Consider the following 20,410-nt stretch of genomic DNA (forward strand, 5'->3'; position numbering starts at 1 on the left):
TAATAGCAATTGTGAAATACATCTTGATTTAAAATACTATTTATTCATTTACTTATTTACTATATGTATGAATATTTTGCCTACATGTATGTGGATCACATGCATACCTGGTTTCTGAAGACGGTTTCAGATCCCCTGGATGGTTGTGTTGGGAATACAACCTGGGTCATCTGCAAGAGCAATAAGATCAGAGGGCAAAGCCAGCCACTAGTTAGCTATAGAGGCCAGCAGTGGTGGCACACACCTAATCCCAGGACTCGGGAGATTGAGACAGGAAGTGATATGGCTGGGTGGAGAAAGGCATGTAAGGTGGGAGGAGACAGGAGCTCAGTCTTTTCAGTGAGGAGTTGATGATCCTTTGTCTCTCTGATCTTTCAGCATTTACCCCAATATCTGACTCCGAGTTTTTATTATTAAGACCAATTAGGATTTGTGCTACACTTATCCACTGAGCCATCTTGAGATAATTTAGTGGATTAAGGTGCTTGCTGCCAAACCTGATGACCTGAGTTGGATCTCCAGGACCTCCATGGTAGAAGGAGAAAACTTACTCATTTGAGTTGGCCCCTAATGTCCTTATACAAGGCATGTTTGTGTGCATGCTTACACATACACATGTAAATAAATGAAGTAAAAAGAATAAATTTTAATCTTAGAATATCTAAATGTATGACTTAAGATTGCTGATTCTCTGGAGTAACTCTTTCAGGAAACTTTTGGAAATCATATAGAAAAATCAAAGAAAAACAGGTTTAGATTTGTGTTGATAACCCTTTTTACCCCCAAGTCAAAGCTAATCCAGCATAAAATTTTGGGAGTGTGTGTATACTTTTTAGCTACTTTTTTCGCCTAGGCACATAAAAATTTCTTACATGTGAACTTTGAATATTTCCCTATTATTTAAAAAAATGTTTTTGACTTTAACTTTGACCTTTCTTTGTCGACTGTTATGTGCTTGTTCAGATTCCCTGTGCTGTCCCTGTATATACCTTCTAGGGGCTGAGTCTGGGGACAGATGCCACCATCTGGTGACATGACATGGATGATACTGATATACTGATGCTGGTGACAGGGTATAAACAGATAAAGAACCTAAGTCCTTATTATGTCACTGCTGCTCACATACTTTAATGCAGTTCTTGTTAGAGCATTAAAAAAAAAAATCCTCTTTAAATGACGTTATGAGGAATGCTGTGATAAAACATTTTTACCTGATTCAAACAAAGTAATAATTTTATCTGCTTTTGTTTGTTTGTTTGTAAACAAGTAGCTTATGCTGGCCTTGAACTTCTGTTCCTTATGCTTCTACAGACAAAGTGCTGGAATTATATTTGCTTTTTAAAATTTATTTGTTTTGATATTTTATGGGTATGAGTGTTATGCTTGCATGTGTATATGTGCACCCATATGTGCCTGATGCCTATGGAGGTCAGAAGAAGGTGCACATCTTTTGAAACTAGAATAGTGGATGTTTGTGAGCTACCATGTGGATTCTGGGAACCAAACCCAGTTCTCTACAAAAGCAGCAATACTCTTAACTGCTAAGTCTTCTCTCCAGCCCCTGTTCTGAAGATACAGTACTTTTCTATGCTGACACAAGAAAGTATCACAAATGGAATGGGTTTAAAAGAATAGAAATAAGTTATTTTCAAAGTTTAGAAGTTGGAAAGTCAGGGAATTCACCAAGCCATGCTCTGTCTGGGGTTATAGGAAAGATTCATTTCTTGCCTTTTCCTAAATGATCGCTGCTGCCTGTCCTTGGGTTTTTTGTTTGTTTTGTTTTTTGACTTGTAGGTGCATCACTCATTGCCTGTCTTCACAATGCTAACTTTTTGCTGTATTTCTGTGTCCAAATTTTCCTCTTAAAAATAACACCAGGCAGGGCACTCACAAGATGACTCAGAGTAAAGGCACTTGCCATAGTGTCTTACTCCAGAATCATGTAAAGCTTGAAAGGGAGAGCCAAGTCCACAGATTTGTCCTATCATGTGCACGCGCATTCACACACACACACACACACACACACACACACACACACACACACACACACTAATAATAATAAAACCAAATTAGGTAAATAACTAAAAATATACAAACAATGTTATATATATTTACTGTCCACACTAGAGAGTGTTATCTTCCCTTGATGTCATCTGTAAAGACCCTACTTTGAAATAACTGCACAACCTCATTCTCAGCATGAATTTTGAAGGAGTAATCTTCAGTTCAGCCTAGCAGATTAGTCTTAAAAATTACTCCAATTATACATTAACATGAGTTTGGTTTTTATATGGCAGTATAATAATAGAAGTGTTTTGTTTTTTTTTTTTAAAGTGCGCCAGGCCCTTTTTAAATATTTTGATGTTATCCACATTTACTTTAACTAATTAGTTTGGTGATTCTGGACATTAATTCCCTCATTTGCACATCCTGCACAAGTACTAATATTGTGCTCTATCTCCAGGGTCTCACTAATTAACCCAGGCTGTCATTAACTCACTTTGTAGCCTAGACATGGGCTTGGACCATGAGGCCCAGCTCATGGTTTAATTTTTATTTAACTTATTCCAGGATTTTAAACATAAACAAATGAAAGGTCATTTAAATGAGTGCACAGAGCTGAGATTTGATTATCTAATTCCAGGGCTATGGTTCAGTTTAGCAGTTGCTTTGTTTACTTTTTTTTACATACAAAGTGGGAGGATATTTTTCTCCTGCGATAGTAGATGTGACAAACTGCAGAAAAAGAAGTATGCTAAGTACTGCTAAATTTCACTTCCATGATTTGCCAAGCTTGCATGGATTATACTTCCCTTTTTTTTTTCCCCTCCCAGAGCTGAGGACCGAACCCAGGGCCTTGTGCTTGCTAGGCAAGCGCTGTACCACTGAGCTAAATCCCCAACCCCTGTACTTCCCTTTTTATGAGATGATTTTATGCTTGGTGATAGCTGGTTGAGTTGTGAATTTGTCTTTGGGTAGATTAGGGGACATGGAACTTTTTTAAAGTACTTGCCACATGTTATCATTAATTTTGTTACAGATGAGGAAGCTCAGTTCCATTTTCTGCCCTCCCTTCCCAAGGTGTCATTTAGCTCAGACTTGCCTCAACTCACTATGTAACCAAGGATGACTTTGAATGGCTGATCCTCCTGCCTCTGCCTTCCACGTACTCAAGTTAAAGGTGTCTGCCATCATATTTGGCTTTTTAAGGTGGTGCTTTGTTGTAGGTAAAGGTTTTTAGGCAGTCTCTCACTGTGTAGCACACTCTAGCCTAGTACTCTGCTTTGTAACTCAGGTTATCTTCAGTTCAATTCTGCCCCCTTAGTTACTGGGTCTTATAGAGGGTGTACCATCATTCCTGATTTACTTTGCTATACATTGATCCATCCCTCCCTCTCTCCCTCCCTCCTTTCCTCCCTTCCTCCCTTCCTTAGAGTTAGGGTTTCTCTGTGTAACATTCCTGGCTGTCCTGGCCATGAACTCACAGAGATCCGTCTGTCTGTGTCTCCAGAGTCCTGGGATTAAATCACCAACACCACCTGGCTGATTTTACCTTTCTTAAAAGTATTCTATTCCAGGGGCTTTGAGAGACATTCAACAGTTAAGCACAAACTACTCTTTCCAGATTTTGATTCCCAACACCCACATAGCAGCCCACAACTGTCAATAACCCCAGTCCCAGGGGATCAAACACCTTCCAAAGGTAATTATATACATGTGGTACATAGACATAGATTAAGGCAAAATACCGTGTACATAAAGTAAAAATAAAGTTTAATAATAAAAATTTAAAGCGATCTATTCATTAAAAAAAGGGAAAAGCATTTGAGGACCGTTGTGTTGCTAGGGGGTTCCAGGGTCTAGACACTGATTTCTGTTCTATCAAAAGTTAGCTGTTACCTTCTAAATCTTATGTACTTACCCTCCCAAAGGTTCCTCTTGGAAATAAGTATTTTTGTTGTTCTCTGACAAAAGTACAATTTCTAGTAATTCCTCCATTTTTGGGTTTTTTGTTTTTTGTTTGTTTGTTTGTTTTTGTTTTTTTTCTGAGACAGGGTTCCTCTGTGTAGTTTTGGTGCCTGTCCTGGATCTCACTCCGTAGACTGGGCTGGCCTCGAACTCACAGAGATCCGTCTGGCTCTGCCTCCCAAGTGCTGGGATTAAAGGCATGCGCCACCACCACCTGGCCCTCCTCCTCTTTTATACACTGTGGTATCATTAGATTTTTGTTGGGGGAATAGTCTGGCCTTCAACTTGTGGCCAAGGGGGATCTTGAACTCCTTATTTTCTTGTTGCTAACCCTTGAGTGCAGTACCACTTACTGTTTGTGTTACACTCAGGGAGAGAATTGAGGACCTCATACATACTTATATTTTCGTTTGAATTTTCCTAGGTCAGCTAGTTAGCGCCCTCTCCCCCCTTTTGTAAGATGCTTCCTACCTTAGAAAAGGGAAAACAGTGCATTGTTTTTGAGTTATAAAGATTCTTGACAGGTTCCATTGAGAAGTGCTAAGATAGCTTTTAGGTGAAATATTCGTTTATTCCTTAGAGAGGGTAGCTTAGAGATGTAATAGCAACCCAGCAGAACAAAGGAAATTTCTTACTTTGAATACTTTGAAAGGAGAATGGTCTCTGACTAGCGATAAGCTGATCTTGTCCTACCCACTGTAGGGACTTCTGCCTTGTAAACAACATAGTGGGTAGTTTGTTTGGTGTACCTTGGATGGGGAAAAGAGGCTGCAGGAGGGTCCTGGCTAATTCCTCTTACAGTAGCAGCATCTGTCATCTGACATGCATGCACTTTCCTATGCAGAAGTTCATTCATATATCTTTATCCAAGTTTTAGAGTTAATATCTGGTTAGAGGCTTATAACAGATAAATGTAAACTCTCTCCACACTATTTTCTTTTTAACACATTCTGTGTGCTTTTTTGTCTTTTTATCATTTCTTTAGGACATATGTATTAAAATTTCACATCTAGTAAATAAAACTGAGGAAAAGCATAGAGACCAAGTTGGGTTTGATGTTAGCAACTACTTCTTCTGTGTAAGCAGTCTTAAGCATCCATTACTATTTTTTATTCTTCCTGCTTGGTCACCTGTGAAATTACATGTCAGTTGTTAGTAAGAGAAAAGTTGAAGATGGAAACTGAGAAAATACTTGAAGCCAAGCCTACTGGTGTACACCTTTAATCCCAGGCAGAAAGAGGCAGACTGATCTCTGAGTTTTGAGGCCAGGTGTTCTACAAAGTGAGTTCCAGGACAGGCAAAGCTACAGAGAGAAACCCTGTCTCAGTGGAAAAAAGAACAGAAAGAAAAAGGGGAAAAAAATGAGCATTGAAACCTCTGGATACAGAAAGAGCTAAGGCCTGTAATTTTAGTACTTAAAGAGACTGAGGCACATGGGCAACACACACACACACACACACACACACACACACACACACACACACTGAATTTAATAAAAAGATGGAAGGGAGATGAGTGGAATCAACTGAAGACTTATACTTTAATAATTTATTTAACTATATACCATTGTGATCTCTTTCAATTCTTAATCTTTTTTTTTTTTTTTTTTTTGGTTTTTCGAGACAGGGTTTCTCTGTGTAGCTTTGCGCCTGTCCTGGAACTCACTTGGTAGCCCAGGCTGGCCTCGAACTCACAGAGATCCGCCTGGCTCTGCCTCCCGAGTGCTGGGATTAAAGGCGTGCGCCACCACCGCCCGGCCAATTCTTAATCTTTTGGTCCTTGTTTAAACGCAGAAATTAACTTAGATGGGCATGATGGTACATAGCTTTAATCCCAACCTCCTGAAGGCTGAGATAAGAGGATTGTGAGTTCAGAGCCAGCTTGGACTATGTTTCAAGTCCTTGTCTTGATTCCCCCATTAGTCACCACTCCAAATACTCATCTCAGCCTCATGAGTGTTGTTTTGTTTTCTGAGATGGGTCTCATATATCCCAAACTGACCTAATGCTATTGTCTGCTTATAAGTTCTGAGATGATAGGCATTACTATCATACCCAGTTTAGATGGAATATTTTTCAGAAATAATGCACAAGAACACTGCCTTTTCTTCTTCTTCTTTTTTTTTTTTTTTTTTTAATGCTGAATGCTGTTTATTGAAGGAGGGAAGAGGTCTTAAATACAGGCTTACAGCACAATGGGAGAACCCCTGGAGGGCAGAAGTTCGCTACCAATGTTTTACACTCTTGTATCTAAGCTGTTAATGCCCATTATGCAGGATACACAGACAAGGAACTTCCCTTAAGCATTCAGGAGGGAGGGTGGGACCTAGCAGGGAATTAGCATAGGGAGGATATCAAGATCAAGGTCAGCAAACAAGGCAATAGTTACCCAAAACGGGGGCCAGGGCCCTACAGGTCCCCCTTTTACTAAAAAATGAGCTTCTGACTTAGGTTGCATGGGACGTCAGCAGGTCACCTTACCCGTCATGGAGACACCTGCCCAGGCCACACAGGCGCTCTGTCTTAGGTTGGTGACCGCCCCCCCAGGCATTACCTGTCTCTGAATACTCATTATACAGGCTCGATTGTGTGTGAGCTGCAGAGTTAATTGCTGCCAAAGATCTCAAAGTGGCACTGGGCTTGCAGTCTATGTGTTCGACACAGAAAAGACCAACAGAGGTCCTATCCCACCCATAGCCAGTAGGCTAAAAGCAACTGAGCCATTCCCTTTCTTAACGAGCCTTACTGCAAATTGGAGTCCTTGTAAGATGGTATCCCAAAAGCAAATGGAACTTGAGTTTATAAATTTATAATTTTCAAAGCCAATTGAGATGTATATCACTATTGAATTAAATTTATCATGCCCAATAGAATGAAAGATTAACTAACTGAGGTAGCTATTTTTGCTGCCAGGGTCTCCACTGTGTTAGCTGTACTAAGCAATTATGAAATGGTAATCCCAGAAACAGTAGCAGCGGTGTCCACCACTGCTATAACAGCAACAATGGCAGCAGCAATGTCAAATTCTCTTCTGGAGCATGTGGACATCCACTGGCATGGATACAACTCCAGGAACACGAACCGCCAAGGCCCATTTTTCTTGATCTCAGCACGACTTAGGCTGGCAACTCTTCTGGAGAATCCAAAAGCATGGCTACAGTTCCTAGGCTTATTATGTTAATGCTTGCCAAAGCTGGCCATATTGGGCTCTCAATTCCCATTGGCATCAGAAGGGGAGAGTTTTTCATTAAGGCCCAATAGATCTCTGTCATGTTGAGTTTCAGCAGCAGCCACAGGGCTCACACAGCGCTCAGGAATCCAAAGAGGAACCTCATTGTCCTAAGGAACGATACAAACAGAACCCCGGGCCCACACCAACTCCAGATCGGGTCTCCTCCAAGTGCTAGTAGAAAGATCCTTCCATCGCTCCAGAGGGTGATTTGCAACAGGAGACCTTAAGCAGTTCAAATTTTCTTTTCTTTTTTATTTTTTTTTATTTTCACTTTTTCAAATTAATCAATTTATCCACCTTTCTATTACCAGCTTGATACAGAATGTATTCCCATCTTAATTGTGAAATGTTTCATTGAGGCTTGCTCAGTAATTGAGTAAAACCAAAACTTATTATAAGCCACAGTCGTCCTAGGGTCCCCCATGCTATATATATAGTCTCCATGGTTCTGTGGGTTGTAGAACACTGCCTTTTCAAAGTGTTTAACTTTAAAGTGGTAAGGTTTAGGGGGTCTGTTTTATGCTTACAAATTAAGGAAGAAAATATTTTTAATATTTATGTTTTTTGAGACAGAGTCCTTTTATGGGCCAGAAGAATGACCTTGAATTTATGGCCTTCCTCTTGACTCATCTTCCTCAATGCTATGGTGTTGGATATAAGCCACTATGCTCAGATGGAAGTTTCCCTTAAATGGAGAAACTTTTGATTGACGTATACTGCTTTATATTAAATTTGAAAGCTTGTTTATATGTGCATTTGTGGAAATGTTTCAAGAGTCTTTTTGTGTTGCCAGGCGGTGGTGGTGCACGCCTTTAATCCCAGCACTCGGGAGGCAGAGCAAGGCAGATCTCTGTGAGTTTGAGGCCAACCTAGGCTACCAAGTGAGTTCCAGGAAAGGCGCAAAGCTATACAGAGAAACCCTGTCTCGGGGAAAAAAACAAAAACAAAAACAAAAAAAAACCTTTTTGTGGTTTCATAAGGACTTTTTCATGTACTGAAATTTGAACTTGGGGGCCTTCACCGTAAACATAGGCTATACTACTGAAATGTATCCTTAGCCCCTGAACTTATGAATTTTAAAGTAATAAAAAATTTCAGTATCAACTTGGTATGGAACCCCATTTCTCCAAAGGTAAATGATTCTCCTATATGAGTACTGTCCTCTCTCTTTTTTTCTTAGCATTCTTCATTTTGTGTGTGTGTTGTGTGTGTGTGTGTGTGTGTGTGTGTGTATGTGTGTGTGTGTGTGTGTGTGTGTGTAGTCCCATTCTAGTATAGTTAGGTTTTTCTCTTTCAGAGAGAGAGAAAAAAAGACACCATCCCTTACCCCCACCCCTTAAACTACAGATTGTTTTCTTGGTACTTTCAATTTTTTTCTATTTTCATTGTTAAATTTTTTAAATTTCATTTTATGTGTATGAGTATTTTGCCTCTGTGTATTTCCCGTATATATTTCTGTGCACTACTTGTGTGCCTAGTTCACACAGAGGCCAGAAGAAGGCAATGTATCTCCAGGAACTGTGGTTACAGACAATTTTAAGCCATTGTGTGGGTACTGGAAATTTGGAAGAGCAGCCGGTGTTCTTACCTCCCCCTTTTCATGTCTTAAAACAGACTTGCTTCATAAAGATGTAGAGTTAGAAAGGATTCTAGTGCTGGATCATTGACTCAGTAGTTCAAAAAGCTTATATTATGACCCAAAAAGCTGAAACTACTAATACAGTCAGAATCTTTAGGTGAATGTTGTGGCACATGACTATGCTCAGAACTCAGGAAATTAAGGCAGAAAGATTTGTGAGTTCAAAGACAGCTTGGGCTTCATAGTGATTCTGTCAAGAGGGAGAAGTAATTGGGGATGGGGAAGACAGACATAAGATCCCCACGAGGAGCTGGTGAGCTAGACTGGCCTGAATTGACAAGCTCCAGGTTCAGTGAGGAACTCTGCTTCAATAAAATGCAGGGGCGGAGAAAGATAACTTGACATTAACTTCAGATCTAACATTCACATAGATGCATTCACACACATACCCCACATACACATTCCAAATAAAACTAATGTTTAATTTTGAGGCTAAGTCTTACTATATAGTTCAGTTTCACCTCAAACTCAATGTCTTTTTGACTTGGGTCTCCCAAGTACTAGAATCATAGGCATGTGCCACCAACTAAATGAAAAACTTAATTTTGTTTGCTCTCATAAATAACTTCTTTTATATGATGATTATAAAGTCTGGATTTGAAATTGTTAGGCACAGACTCAGTCTGAGGTATTACATAGCTTCTAAGAAATAGGCACATTTGGGACCTGTTTTAAGAAGTTCCTGGTTCAGTTGCACAGACTATTCCATTTGTGTTTCACCCTCCTTTTTTTGTTTTTTTGTTTTTGTACTCAGAGTTATTTGAGTTCATGAATTCATTATTTACAAAAGTAGCCCACTGTAGTAATTCTTTATATACACATTTATGACAGACTAACTGAAAACCTTCCCTTGCTCATGGTGATCTAATAAAGTCTAGTTGATAATTTATCAGGTACAATGAAGTACTCTAATTTGATAAGATTCTAGATCTGGTAGGTCAGAATAAAAGGAGTAATGTGTAAGACAAGCTTTGTAGGTGAATTAGAGTGAAAGAAAAAGGGGAATGTGAAGGTCTAAATCTTTCTTTTAAATTTACATGCACATGCACATATATGCCACAATGAGATCTTGGAAGCCAAAGGAGAACTTATGGAGTCAGCTCTCCTGCTCCATCATGTATATATTATCAGGCATAGCAGCAAGCTCCTGTACTTACTGAGTCATCTCTGGCTTGTGTCAGAGTCCTAACATCTTGCTGAATTTGTCGCTGTTCTTCAACTTTTTGTTGAAGCCTTTTTGACAGGGTTAGAATCCAAGGCCTTGCACAGAAGGGTGCAAGTGCTCTACCACTGAGCTTACCTACAACCCTGAAATAAATTTCAGGGAAATAAAGCTGTTGCTTTTCCAGGCTGTTTTAGAGCCATAGGGTAAGGGAAAAGGCCGCTAGTTAACAAACTCCCTTCCCCAACCAATTTGAGATTAATTCCTAAGCTTGCAGTTTATACCACTCACACTGTTTTTCTACTCTTTGTCCTACAGGGGTTGATAGTCCTTGGGGAGGCACCTTTCCCAGACCATACAACAGACTTATTTTCACTTAGTTCTGAGGTGAAGACAGATCATGGGACTGATAAATTGGTAAGTATAAAAGATAGAAAAGGGGGGAAAAAATAAGGTAGCTCTTAACAGGTCAATCAACTACAGCTAGCTCAAACTCTAAGTTAGAGTAGTGGTTGAAATCAGGGCACTGTTGTTACAACATGCTCATACGTTTTTGATGGGGTAACTTTACTGAACCAGTATAACGTGTGCAGGTGCGTGCGTGCGTTTGTGTGTGTGTGTGTGTGTGTGTGTGTGTGTGTGTGTGTGTGTGTGTGTGTGTGTGTGAGAGAGAGAGAGAGAGAGAGAGAGAGAGAGAGAAAGCTTTTTCAGTAAAATGTAGGATTAAGGCTGGGGATGAAGCTTACTTGGTAGAGGGATTGTATGTCATGCACAACTCTGTAGTTCCGTTCTCAGCACTGCTTAAGCCAGGTAATTCCAACACTTGGGAGGAGCATCAGAGCATCAAGGTCATCTTTTGCTACCTAGTTAGTTTGAGCCAAGATTAGGATTAGCCTTCGGGAGAAGAGGAAGTGTGATAAAGATGTCCCATTTAGGGTCAGACATCATTAAAAAGATTGTAAGAGCCATAGATGTTTAATGACAGCTAGGAAACAGTGTCTTTCAGTCATAGCAGGGCAGTTGCACATATAAATTCATAGTGGTTATGACAGTATGTGTAAGACCTGTATAGACTCTCTAGCCAGACAAAATACCAACATAGAGAGGAGAGGTAGTCACAAAGCCCTACCTATAGCCAAGAAGTTGCTGCCCACTGGCAGCTGCTGAGAGAGAGTTAGTTTTTTCCAGTGGAAGGCCACTCATTCAGGAGTATATAGACAGCATAGTTGGACTTTGTCGGCTAGGGGCACTGGGGGTTGGAGACAGACTCTCTTATGTAGTCCAGGCAATCCTGGAACTCACTGTGTAGACCAGTCTAGCCTTGAACACACAAATCCTCCTGCCTCTGCTTTACAGAGTGCTGAGATTAAGATTAAAGGCATATGTCATTGTGACTGGCTAGATTTTTTTTTATTGTTACATAAATTTGGTTGTGTAGGAAAGGGAAGAGTAGATCTGGGAGGAGTTGGGACAGGTATGTCTGTAAATATGATCAAACACATTGTACAGAATTCTCAAAGAACAAATAAAAAGAGCAAAGGGTTAAAAAAAAAGTCAGATTAGAGAACACCACAGAAATACCAAAAATACTTTTGTGAATGATTCTTGCTTTGTAATGAGAATGAAACTGTCATCTTAATAATCTTCTATATTATTAGGTCCTGGTTCAGATTTTTTTTTATCCTTTCTCCTTAAAAAGGTACTGACTTTTATGAATATTAACATTACTTGGTAGAAGTTTCAGTGACTTTGAAACTATAGACTTTGTTGATGTTAATGTTTTCTTTTGGCTATGCTTCCTAAGAGAAGAAGAAATTGTGAGTGGTGGTTGTTTAAGTTAAACTAAGGAGTTTACTTTTATCTGCAACCCAAAATACTTAGTCATCACTTATTTTCTATTATTATTAGTATGAACTCATGATTTGGTGAAAACCAGTTTTTTCCCAAGGAAGAGATTAGAGATGTGTGAATCTTGGATTGGTCTTTATCTAGTTCTGCTATTTTGGATTCATGCTTGCTTTTTCTTGTCTTGAGACCCAGTCTTGCTGGGGCGGCGGCGGCGGCGGTGGTAGTGGTGGTGCACACCTTTAATCCCAGCACTCGGGAGGCAGAGCCAGGTGGATCTTTGTGAGTTCGAGGCCAGCCTGGTCTACAGACCGAGATCCAGGACAGGCACCAAAACTACACAGAGAAACCCTGTCTCAGAAAAAACAAAAACAAACCAACACAACAAAATCCAGGGTCTATACTGTAGAAACACTGATTATAGTGTAACATTACTAGAGATGAACGGGTATTGATAATGTTTGAAGGAGAAAAAAAAATATTGTATTTTGCTACATAGTGAGTTTGAGCCACGATTAGGAACTATGGGCCTTGTCTCCAAAAAAAAAAAAAAAAAACCCACACAAACATCAAAAGTTGGATTAGCCTTCGGGAGAGGAGGAAGTGTGATAAAGATGTCACGTTTAGGGTCAGACATCATTAAAAAGATTGTAAGAGCCATAGATGTTTAATGACAGCTAGGAAACAGTGTCTTTCAGACATAGCAGGGAAGTAAAAAAATAAATTTTTTTTTCTCCTTCAGAACTACACGGAGAAACCCTGTCTCAAAAAACGGGGGGAGAGAGGGGGGGGTCTTTAGGCAGGGGTGGCACACACCTTTATCCCAGCACTTGGGAAGCAGAAGCAAACAGATCTCTCTGAATTTCAGAGCAGCCTAGAATTCTCTAGCCTGGTCTAGAGAGCTAATTCCAGGATAGCCAGGGCTACACAGAGAAATCCTGTCTCAAACAAACAAAAAAAGAATGGAGAACTGGGTCTTAATAAGTTTCTCAGGCTGGCTTCGAGCTCTGTTAATTACTACTTTTCCTGTTGCTGTGATTAGATAACCTGATGAAAGAATGCTCATGCTTCCAGGGTACAGTATGTCATGGCAGGGAAGTCAGGGAGCTTGTGACATAACTAGTCACACATTCTACCAGCAGTCAAGAATCCAAGAGCCATAAATTCTGGTGCTCAGTTATCTTTCTTCTTTATGTAGTTTAGGACCCTATCCCAGGGAATGGGTTAGGTTAGCCTAATTAAGATAATTCATACACAGCCCTCTCCAGCCATCAAGAAACCTTATCTTTAAAACACACACACACACACACACACACACACACACACACACACACACACACACACACACACACACACACACAAGGCTGGAGAGATGGCTTAGAGGTTAGGAACACAGGCTGCTCCTCCAGAGGAGTGAAGTTAAATTCCCAGCATCTATGTGGTAGCTCATAACCATCTATGACTCCAGTCTGAGGGAATCCAGTACCTCTGGCCTTTGCAGGCTGTGTGTGCACATGGTGCACAGACATGCAGGCAAGACAAAGATAGTAAAGTTAGTAAGTCATTACCAATACAAAGAAGAAAAGATAAAAATTGCCAGCATGAAGAAAAACTATCACTACAGATTTTACAAATAATAAAATTGTATAAACAGCTTAATGCTGCTTTGGCTACATAGATGAAATACTCAAATTCTATAAGCAATACAGATTTTGAGACTGACTGCCCCTTTCTTTTACCCCTCCCCATCAATGAACATCACAGTCTCTAATAGAGAAGATAATGTTTCCATATAACTTACATGTACCTCCCCATATACTTTGTCTCTTAAATAACATTTAAATTACCTCTAATACATAATATACATTGTATGAGGGAATAATAACCCCAAAAGTCTGTGAATGTTCAATACAGATATGTTTTTTCTGACTATTTTCTATTCATTGTGTGTTGACTCCATAGTGGTGGCATTTATGGTTACAGTGAGCCAAATATAAGTAAGTGAATAGCCATATTTTTGTTTAATAAATTGAATTTAGTTTTGCAAACATTTTCAAACTAAATTGATAAGTCTAGTGTACCCTGCCGGGCGGTGGTGGCGCACGCCTTTAATCCCAGCACTCGGGAGGCAGAGCCAGGTGGATCTCTGTGAGTTCGAGGCCAGCCTGGGCTACCAAGTGAGTTCCAGGACAGGCGCAAAGCTACACAGAGAAACCCTGTCTCGAAAAACCAAAAAAAAAAAAAAAAAAAAAAAAAGTCTAGTGTACCCAAAATCTGATAGAAAAATTTCTAACCATTTTTGTTCCTTCTGAACGCAGAAGCAAAAACCTTCAATAACATAGTAGCAGATCAAATGAATGAATATAGGATGTGTCATAAACAACAAAAAGGCTTCTATTGGTGCACCATTAGAGTTAGAGGCCATCATTAGAGTTAAAAGCCAACGGGATAGGCTGCTTCAGCAAGTAAGAATGCTTGCCACCAAGCCTGATAACCCGAATTCAATCCGTGGGACTCGTGGTGAAAGGAAAGAAAACTCCCACAGGTTATCTTATGGCCTCCACAAGTGTACTTTAGTATGCATTTCCCCACACACAAATAAATGTAACTTAAAATGTTTAAAGAAATAAAACTGTCAGTAAACTGTGGCTAGAAGCAAACTTCCTTAGAAAACATATATTCACTGTTAATACTACTTGGTAAAACACAGTGCATTTTTGCCTATGTAGAAGAAGGAATATTGCAAAGGCATTGTACTTTGTCATAGCTAGGATATAAGGCATTCAGATTGGAAAATACAAAGCAAAACTCAGTTTTGAAAACTTTATGCAGAAGTCATTAGACCTTTCATATAAAGATCTCACGATAAAAGGTCAATACATGGCCGGGCAGCAGTGGTGCATGCCTTTAATCCCAGCACTCGGGAGGCAGAGTCAGGTAGATCTCTGTGAGTTCGAGGCCAGCCTGGTTTACAGAGCGAGATCTAGGACAGGCACCAAAACTGCATGGAGAAACCCTGTGTGTGTGTGTGGGGGGGGGTGTCAATACATTAAATTCAGTTGCATTTCGATTTATTGGCAACAAGTAATTGAATAATTACCATCAAGAAACAGTAAAGCGGTGGTAGCACATGCCTTTAAACCCAGCACTTGGGAGGTAGAGGGAGATAGAGCTCTGAGTTTGAGGCCAGCCTGGTCTACAGAGCAAATTCCAGCACAGCCAAGGCTGCACAGAGAAACCCTGTCATTAAAAAAGAAAGAAAGATAAAGTAAAGCTGAGTATATGATAGTACACACATGTAATAACATCACATGCTAGTTAGGAGCAGCAATATCAGGAGTTCAAGGTCAACCCTGACTATATAGTCAGTTTGAGGCCAGCCTGGGATACATGAGACTGTCTCCAAATTAAGAGGAGGAAGAAGAAACCAGAATAGAGAGAATGGCACATGGTGTGCAGTCAGTTACTTTTCATCAAATGTTAAGATAATTCATTGTGGGTGAGGGATGTGGCTCAGTGAATTTATGTAATAGCCCTTATTTGAAGAAATCTAAAGAAATTTTTTAAACAGTTGTTTTTTTCTGAGGCAGTATAGGTCAGGTTTAGCATCAGAGTCTCAATCCCACTGCTTCAGCCTCTGAAGTACTGTGATTCCAAGCAAGAACTGCCATTACGTACAATAATGTCTTTCCTTGTCATTTAGTTATTTACTTAGTGTGTGTGTGCTGGGGAGGGGAGCACAAGGTTGATATCTGGTGTTTTCCTGTTTGCATTCTCTTTTATATTGAGATCCTCACTATAAGGCAGAGTTCTCCAATTGAGCTAGTCTAGCTTGACAGCTTGCTCCAGGGGCTCCCTTGTCTCTGCTCCCCTGGCTTTGGGATTATAGGAGGGCTGTCAGTCTAGCTCATGATTTATGAAAGCTCCGGGGAACCAAATTAAGATCCTCATGCTTGCTTGGCAAGTGTTTTACTCACTGAACCTATTTGCTCAGCTCTTTATTCAGTTACTTATTTCATAATAGATCCGTGACCATTGATCTTATTTTATATGGGTTCTTTTTTTAGATTCATATGCTTGAATTATCTAGTTATGACATTGGGATCGCCTTTAGATTGGCCCCTGTGGCATTTTTACTTGTTTACATTGTTTACTTTGTTTTATTTTTTATTTTTTTGAGGTAATATGTGACTAAACTGCCCTGACTGGCCTTGGAGAACATTGTGTAGAAACCAAGATCTGGTTACTGGTTACACTCAAATGTTATCTGTATCATTGATTATAAGATTTCTCAATAGATAAAGCCAAGAAACTTAACTACTGGTGTTCATATATCTAACACATCTATTTTATTTCATTGTCTGTTTATGTTTTAAAAATTATGAGTTGGAGCTGTCCCAGCACTGCTAGGTAGGCTTTGGGCAAAATCAAGAGTTTAAGACTAAGGGCTAGAGAGAGAGAGATGGCTCAGTAGTTAAGAGTACAAGTTGCTTTTGCAGAAGACTTTAATTCATTTCTCAGCCCCTGCATCTGCTGTGGAATGTCTTGGTGTATGCTGTGAATATGTGTTGTTCTCATTGGTTGATAAATAAAGCTTTTTGGCCAATGGCGAGGCAGAATAAGGTTAGGCGGTACATTCAGACTGAAGATGGAGATGAAGAAGAGTGGAGTCATGAGAGACACTAGCCCACCACCCAAGGAACAACAAGATGCCAGCATAAACAGCTTCGTGGCAACATACAGATTAATAGAAATAGGTTGATTTAAGAGAAAGAGCTGACTAGTAAGAAGCCTGAGCCATGGACCAAACAGTTTGTAATTAATATAAGCCTCTGTGTGTTTATTTTATAAGCTGCTGTGGACTGGGCTGGATACAGAAAAACTTCAAACTACATGCATCATGGCTCACAACCTATGGAACTCCAGTTGTAGGGTATCTGATGCCTTTCCTATAAAGGCACCAGGCACACATACACACATGCAAGGAAAATACTCATGCACATAAAATAATCTAAAAAATAAGAAAATGAGATTGAGAACAGCCTGGCTATATAGTTAAATCCTGTGTCAATAAACAAAACAACCCATTGCTAACAGTTCATCATAATAGTTTTCACTTTGTTATTGACAGTTACTTGTTTATTTTTATTTTGTTACTTGATACTGCTTTCCAAGGCTGACCTCCAACTCGCAGCAATCCTCTTAACTCGGCCTCCAAAGTGCTGCAGCTAGATATATGTGCCTCTACATTTGACAATAATTATGTATGCAATAGAATACCTATGTAAAATAGTTTTATTAATCCCTGGTCATATACAGTGTGAAATAAATTTACTACCCTAGAGTACAATGCTTGGGTACAGGATATTAATGCTATCTTATCATACAGTTCAGACTATTTTCTGAAGTAGAAATTAATTTCTTTCTTTATGGGTTTGTTGTTGGTTTCATTGTTGTTGTGTTTGTTTGTTTGTTTGACATTAGGTGTTTCTACATAGCACTGACTGTCCTGGCTCTGTCTCTGAGTGCTGGGATTAAAGGCATGTTCTATTCCTGGCCTTCTTTATGTCTTTTGTGGTGGTTAATAATGTTTTTGTGATAGGGGTGTATTTGTTTATAAATACTGGCCAGGCGGTGGTGGCGCACGCCTTTAATCTCAGCACTCGGGAGGCAGAGCCAGGCAGATCTCTGTGATTTCGAGGCCAGCCGGGGATACTAAGTGAGTTCCAGGAAAGGCACAAAGCTACACAGAGAAACCTAAATTAAATAAATAAATACTGTATTCTGCTTTTTTTTTTTTTTTTTTTGATAAGAGGAGGTTCAAGAAACAATAGTATGGTTCTAAAAGATACATTCTTTTGGGTTTTTTGTTTTGTTTTGTTTAGCTCTTTTTCCATCTACCATTAGTTTTGGATTATCTTTTCCTTGGTTTTAGTTTTGTTTTATTGTTTTGTACACAAATAGGCACTTGTACATTTTTGGTGTTGATGATATGTGTATGTTGTTGTTTCAAGATGAGATCTCATATAGCCCAGAAACTCAGTATGTAGCTGAGAGTGACCATGGCATCTTCTACCTCAGACTTTGCCTCTAAAAAGCAAAAGGAAAATCCCCTTTGTGTAAATATTGTTTAAATGACCATTTAGTCTAAATTCAAAATTGAGGATTTCGTTTAGTGAAAACATTCTTCCTTGAGTATTGGTAAATAATGTCAGTAAAGTATTATATATTGGTTATCTTTTATCCTTTCCATACTCATTCTACTTTACAGAAGTGATAGGAAAAACAACTGAACTATTAAATCTTAATATGGCTCTCACAAGAAAGGTATGCTAAAAATGTAAGCTATTGCTTTTTCAGTAGTTTAAGATAACATTCTTACCTTTGGTTAAGCAGGAATAGTTTCTTTTCCTTGAGTTTTTGCGTTTTCTGGGGAAGTCGAATGGGTCTTTGGTCCTACAAATGTTTGAAGATAGAGTTAAAGGAATAGAAACTGGCTAAGAAATATTGATCCATAACAATCTTTGTTGGGTAAAATTGGCTGTAAATAATGAAGTTAAGCAATAAGGATTTACAAGATGGTTTTCAGTTGGTATTTCCTTAGGTTATACATATTTGCAATACTGTATATAAATATAAATCTTGGTTGTAGGTTTATTGGACTTAAAACATTATTCCTTTTGAAATTTTGAAAATAGTAGTTCTGGGGGCTAGGGATGAAAGCTCCTGGTTCACTTGCTAACACCATATAAGCCAGCTCTAGAGAGTTTGAGGCCAACCATGGATACATGAGAATACATGTCTCAAATTGTGTAGATTTTCTTTAATGATCAATCCGCAAACAGGAAAGTGCAGTGAGGTTTGTGACCTCATTTTAAAATATGCTTAAACTGATACCAGATAAGTAACTTAGTGACAGTGGAATTTTCACAGTCTTTCACTTCCGTTTAGGATAATTTCCTGGCCAAAGTGCTAGTTTGTAGGAATGAATGGTACTTTGTGTATGTTGCTAACAGTATTTACTGATATCATTTAAAACTGTTCTTGATTATCAAGCTGACAAGATGACTCAGCTGGTAAAGGCACTTGCTACAAAAGCCTGGTGACCTAAGTTCAGTCCTCCTGCACCTACATAAAGTTGGAAAGGAGAGAACCAACTCCACAAAGTTGTCTTTTGACCTCCACATACAGGCAAGGGCACACACAGACCCAAACTATGCAATGTATCATTGAGATGATGGGGGCTTTGTGCTAAGAAGGGATTCATTAGAAAGTTGAAAAACATCCAGGCGATGGTAGCGCACGCCTTTAACCCCAGCAGTCAGGAGGCAGGGGCAGGCGGATCTGTGAGTTGCAGGCCAACCTGATCTTTAAGCCAAGAATACAGATTAAATTCCTGTCATTCAATTTGCATTGTAATTTTGATGTTTGTCAAGAAATAACTAACCTAAACCAAACTGCTATAGTTGAACAAACTGTTCAGTTTGAATTCAGTATTACCCAGCTGAAAAAACTGTTTTAGCGAACAAAACTGATAATGTGTAAGAATGGTATTTCAAGAAGATGTGATATGGCACTAATTTAATGACTGCTTTGTTTTCTTGCTGTTTTGGCCACAACAACTTTGAATTCTAGGCAGTCTCCCCACTCCCCACCCCCCTTAACTTCCCAGATGCTGAGCTTTTAAGTGTGTGTCATTGTGCTTCTCAGTACACTGTTTCTTAGAGAACCTGTATGTGTGGGTCTGTGTGTGTGGTGTGGTGTGTGGGTGTGGTGTGGTGTGGTGTGTGTGTATCCCTTCTAATTCTCATGATTATTCCAAAAGGCAATACTTTGTGGCCCTGCTTTAGACACTTAAACTTTTTTATCCTTTTATGTAAATGTGAGCTATGTAATCGAGTTCATCTGAATGTTTAAAAAAAAACTCATTAAATACTTGTTAACATGTTTGCAGCTTTTTAGACTGCAGAATAAAGTGTGTACTATTTGTCTTAAGGCATTATGAATGTGCTGTGGGATGTTCTGTATGGCAAATGTGTTGCTGATTAGTCAATAAATAAAACACTGATTGGGGGCTGGAGAGATGGCTCAGCGGTTAAGAGCACTGGCTCTTCTTCCAGAGGTCCTGAGTTCAATTCCCAGCAACCACATAAGTGGCTCACAACCATCTGTAATGACATCTGGTGCCCTCTTCTGGCCTGCAAGCATGCATGTAGGCAGAACACTGTATCCATAATAAATAAAAAAAAAAAAAAAAAAAAAAAAAACACTGATTGGCCATTGGCTAGGCAGGAAGTGTAGGCGGGACAAGGAGGAGAATAAAGCTGGGAAGTGGAAGGCTGAGTGAGAGAGACACTGCCAGCTGCCACAATGAGAAACAGCATGTGAAGATGCCGGTAAGCCACGAGCCATGTGGCAAGGTATAGATTAATGGAAATGGATTCATTTAAGCTGTAGGAACAGTTAGCAAGAAGCCTGCCACGGCCATACAGTTTGTAACCAATATAAGTCTCTGTGTTTATTTGGTCGGGTTTGAGCGGCTGTGGGACTGGCAGGTGAGAGAA

At 39.5% G+C, this 20,410-nt stretch overlaps 1 protein-coding gene across 5 annotated transcripts in view; it reads left to right on the plus strand.

Annotated features, from left to right (window-relative positions):
- Positions 1–20,410, plus strand: part of Kansl1 (KAT8 regulatory NSL complex subunit 1) — a 145,201-nt gene that overhangs the window by 95,317 nt on the left and 29,474 nt on the right. For 3 of the 5 annotated variants that reach the window (XM_052759672.1, XM_052759676.1, XM_052759673.1), the window contains one exon: positions 10,320–10,418. The exons of the other annotated variants lie outside the window; for them this stretch is intronic. In XM_052759672.1, the coding sequence (XP_052615632.1) occupies positions 10,320–10,418 (99 nt within the window). The remainder of the gene's footprint in view (positions 1–10,319; positions 10,419–20,410) is intronic. 5 annotated transcript variants of the gene reach the window in all.

Source organism: Peromyscus californicus, unplaced genomic scaffold (assembly GCF_007827085.1).
Source record: "Peromyscus californicus insignis strain IS unplaced genomic scaffold, ASM782708v3 Scaffold_3__1_contigs__length_106647218, whole genome shotgun sequence".
Lineage (NCBI taxonomy): Eukaryota > Metazoa > Chordata > Mammalia > Rodentia > Cricetidae > Peromyscus > Peromyscus californicus.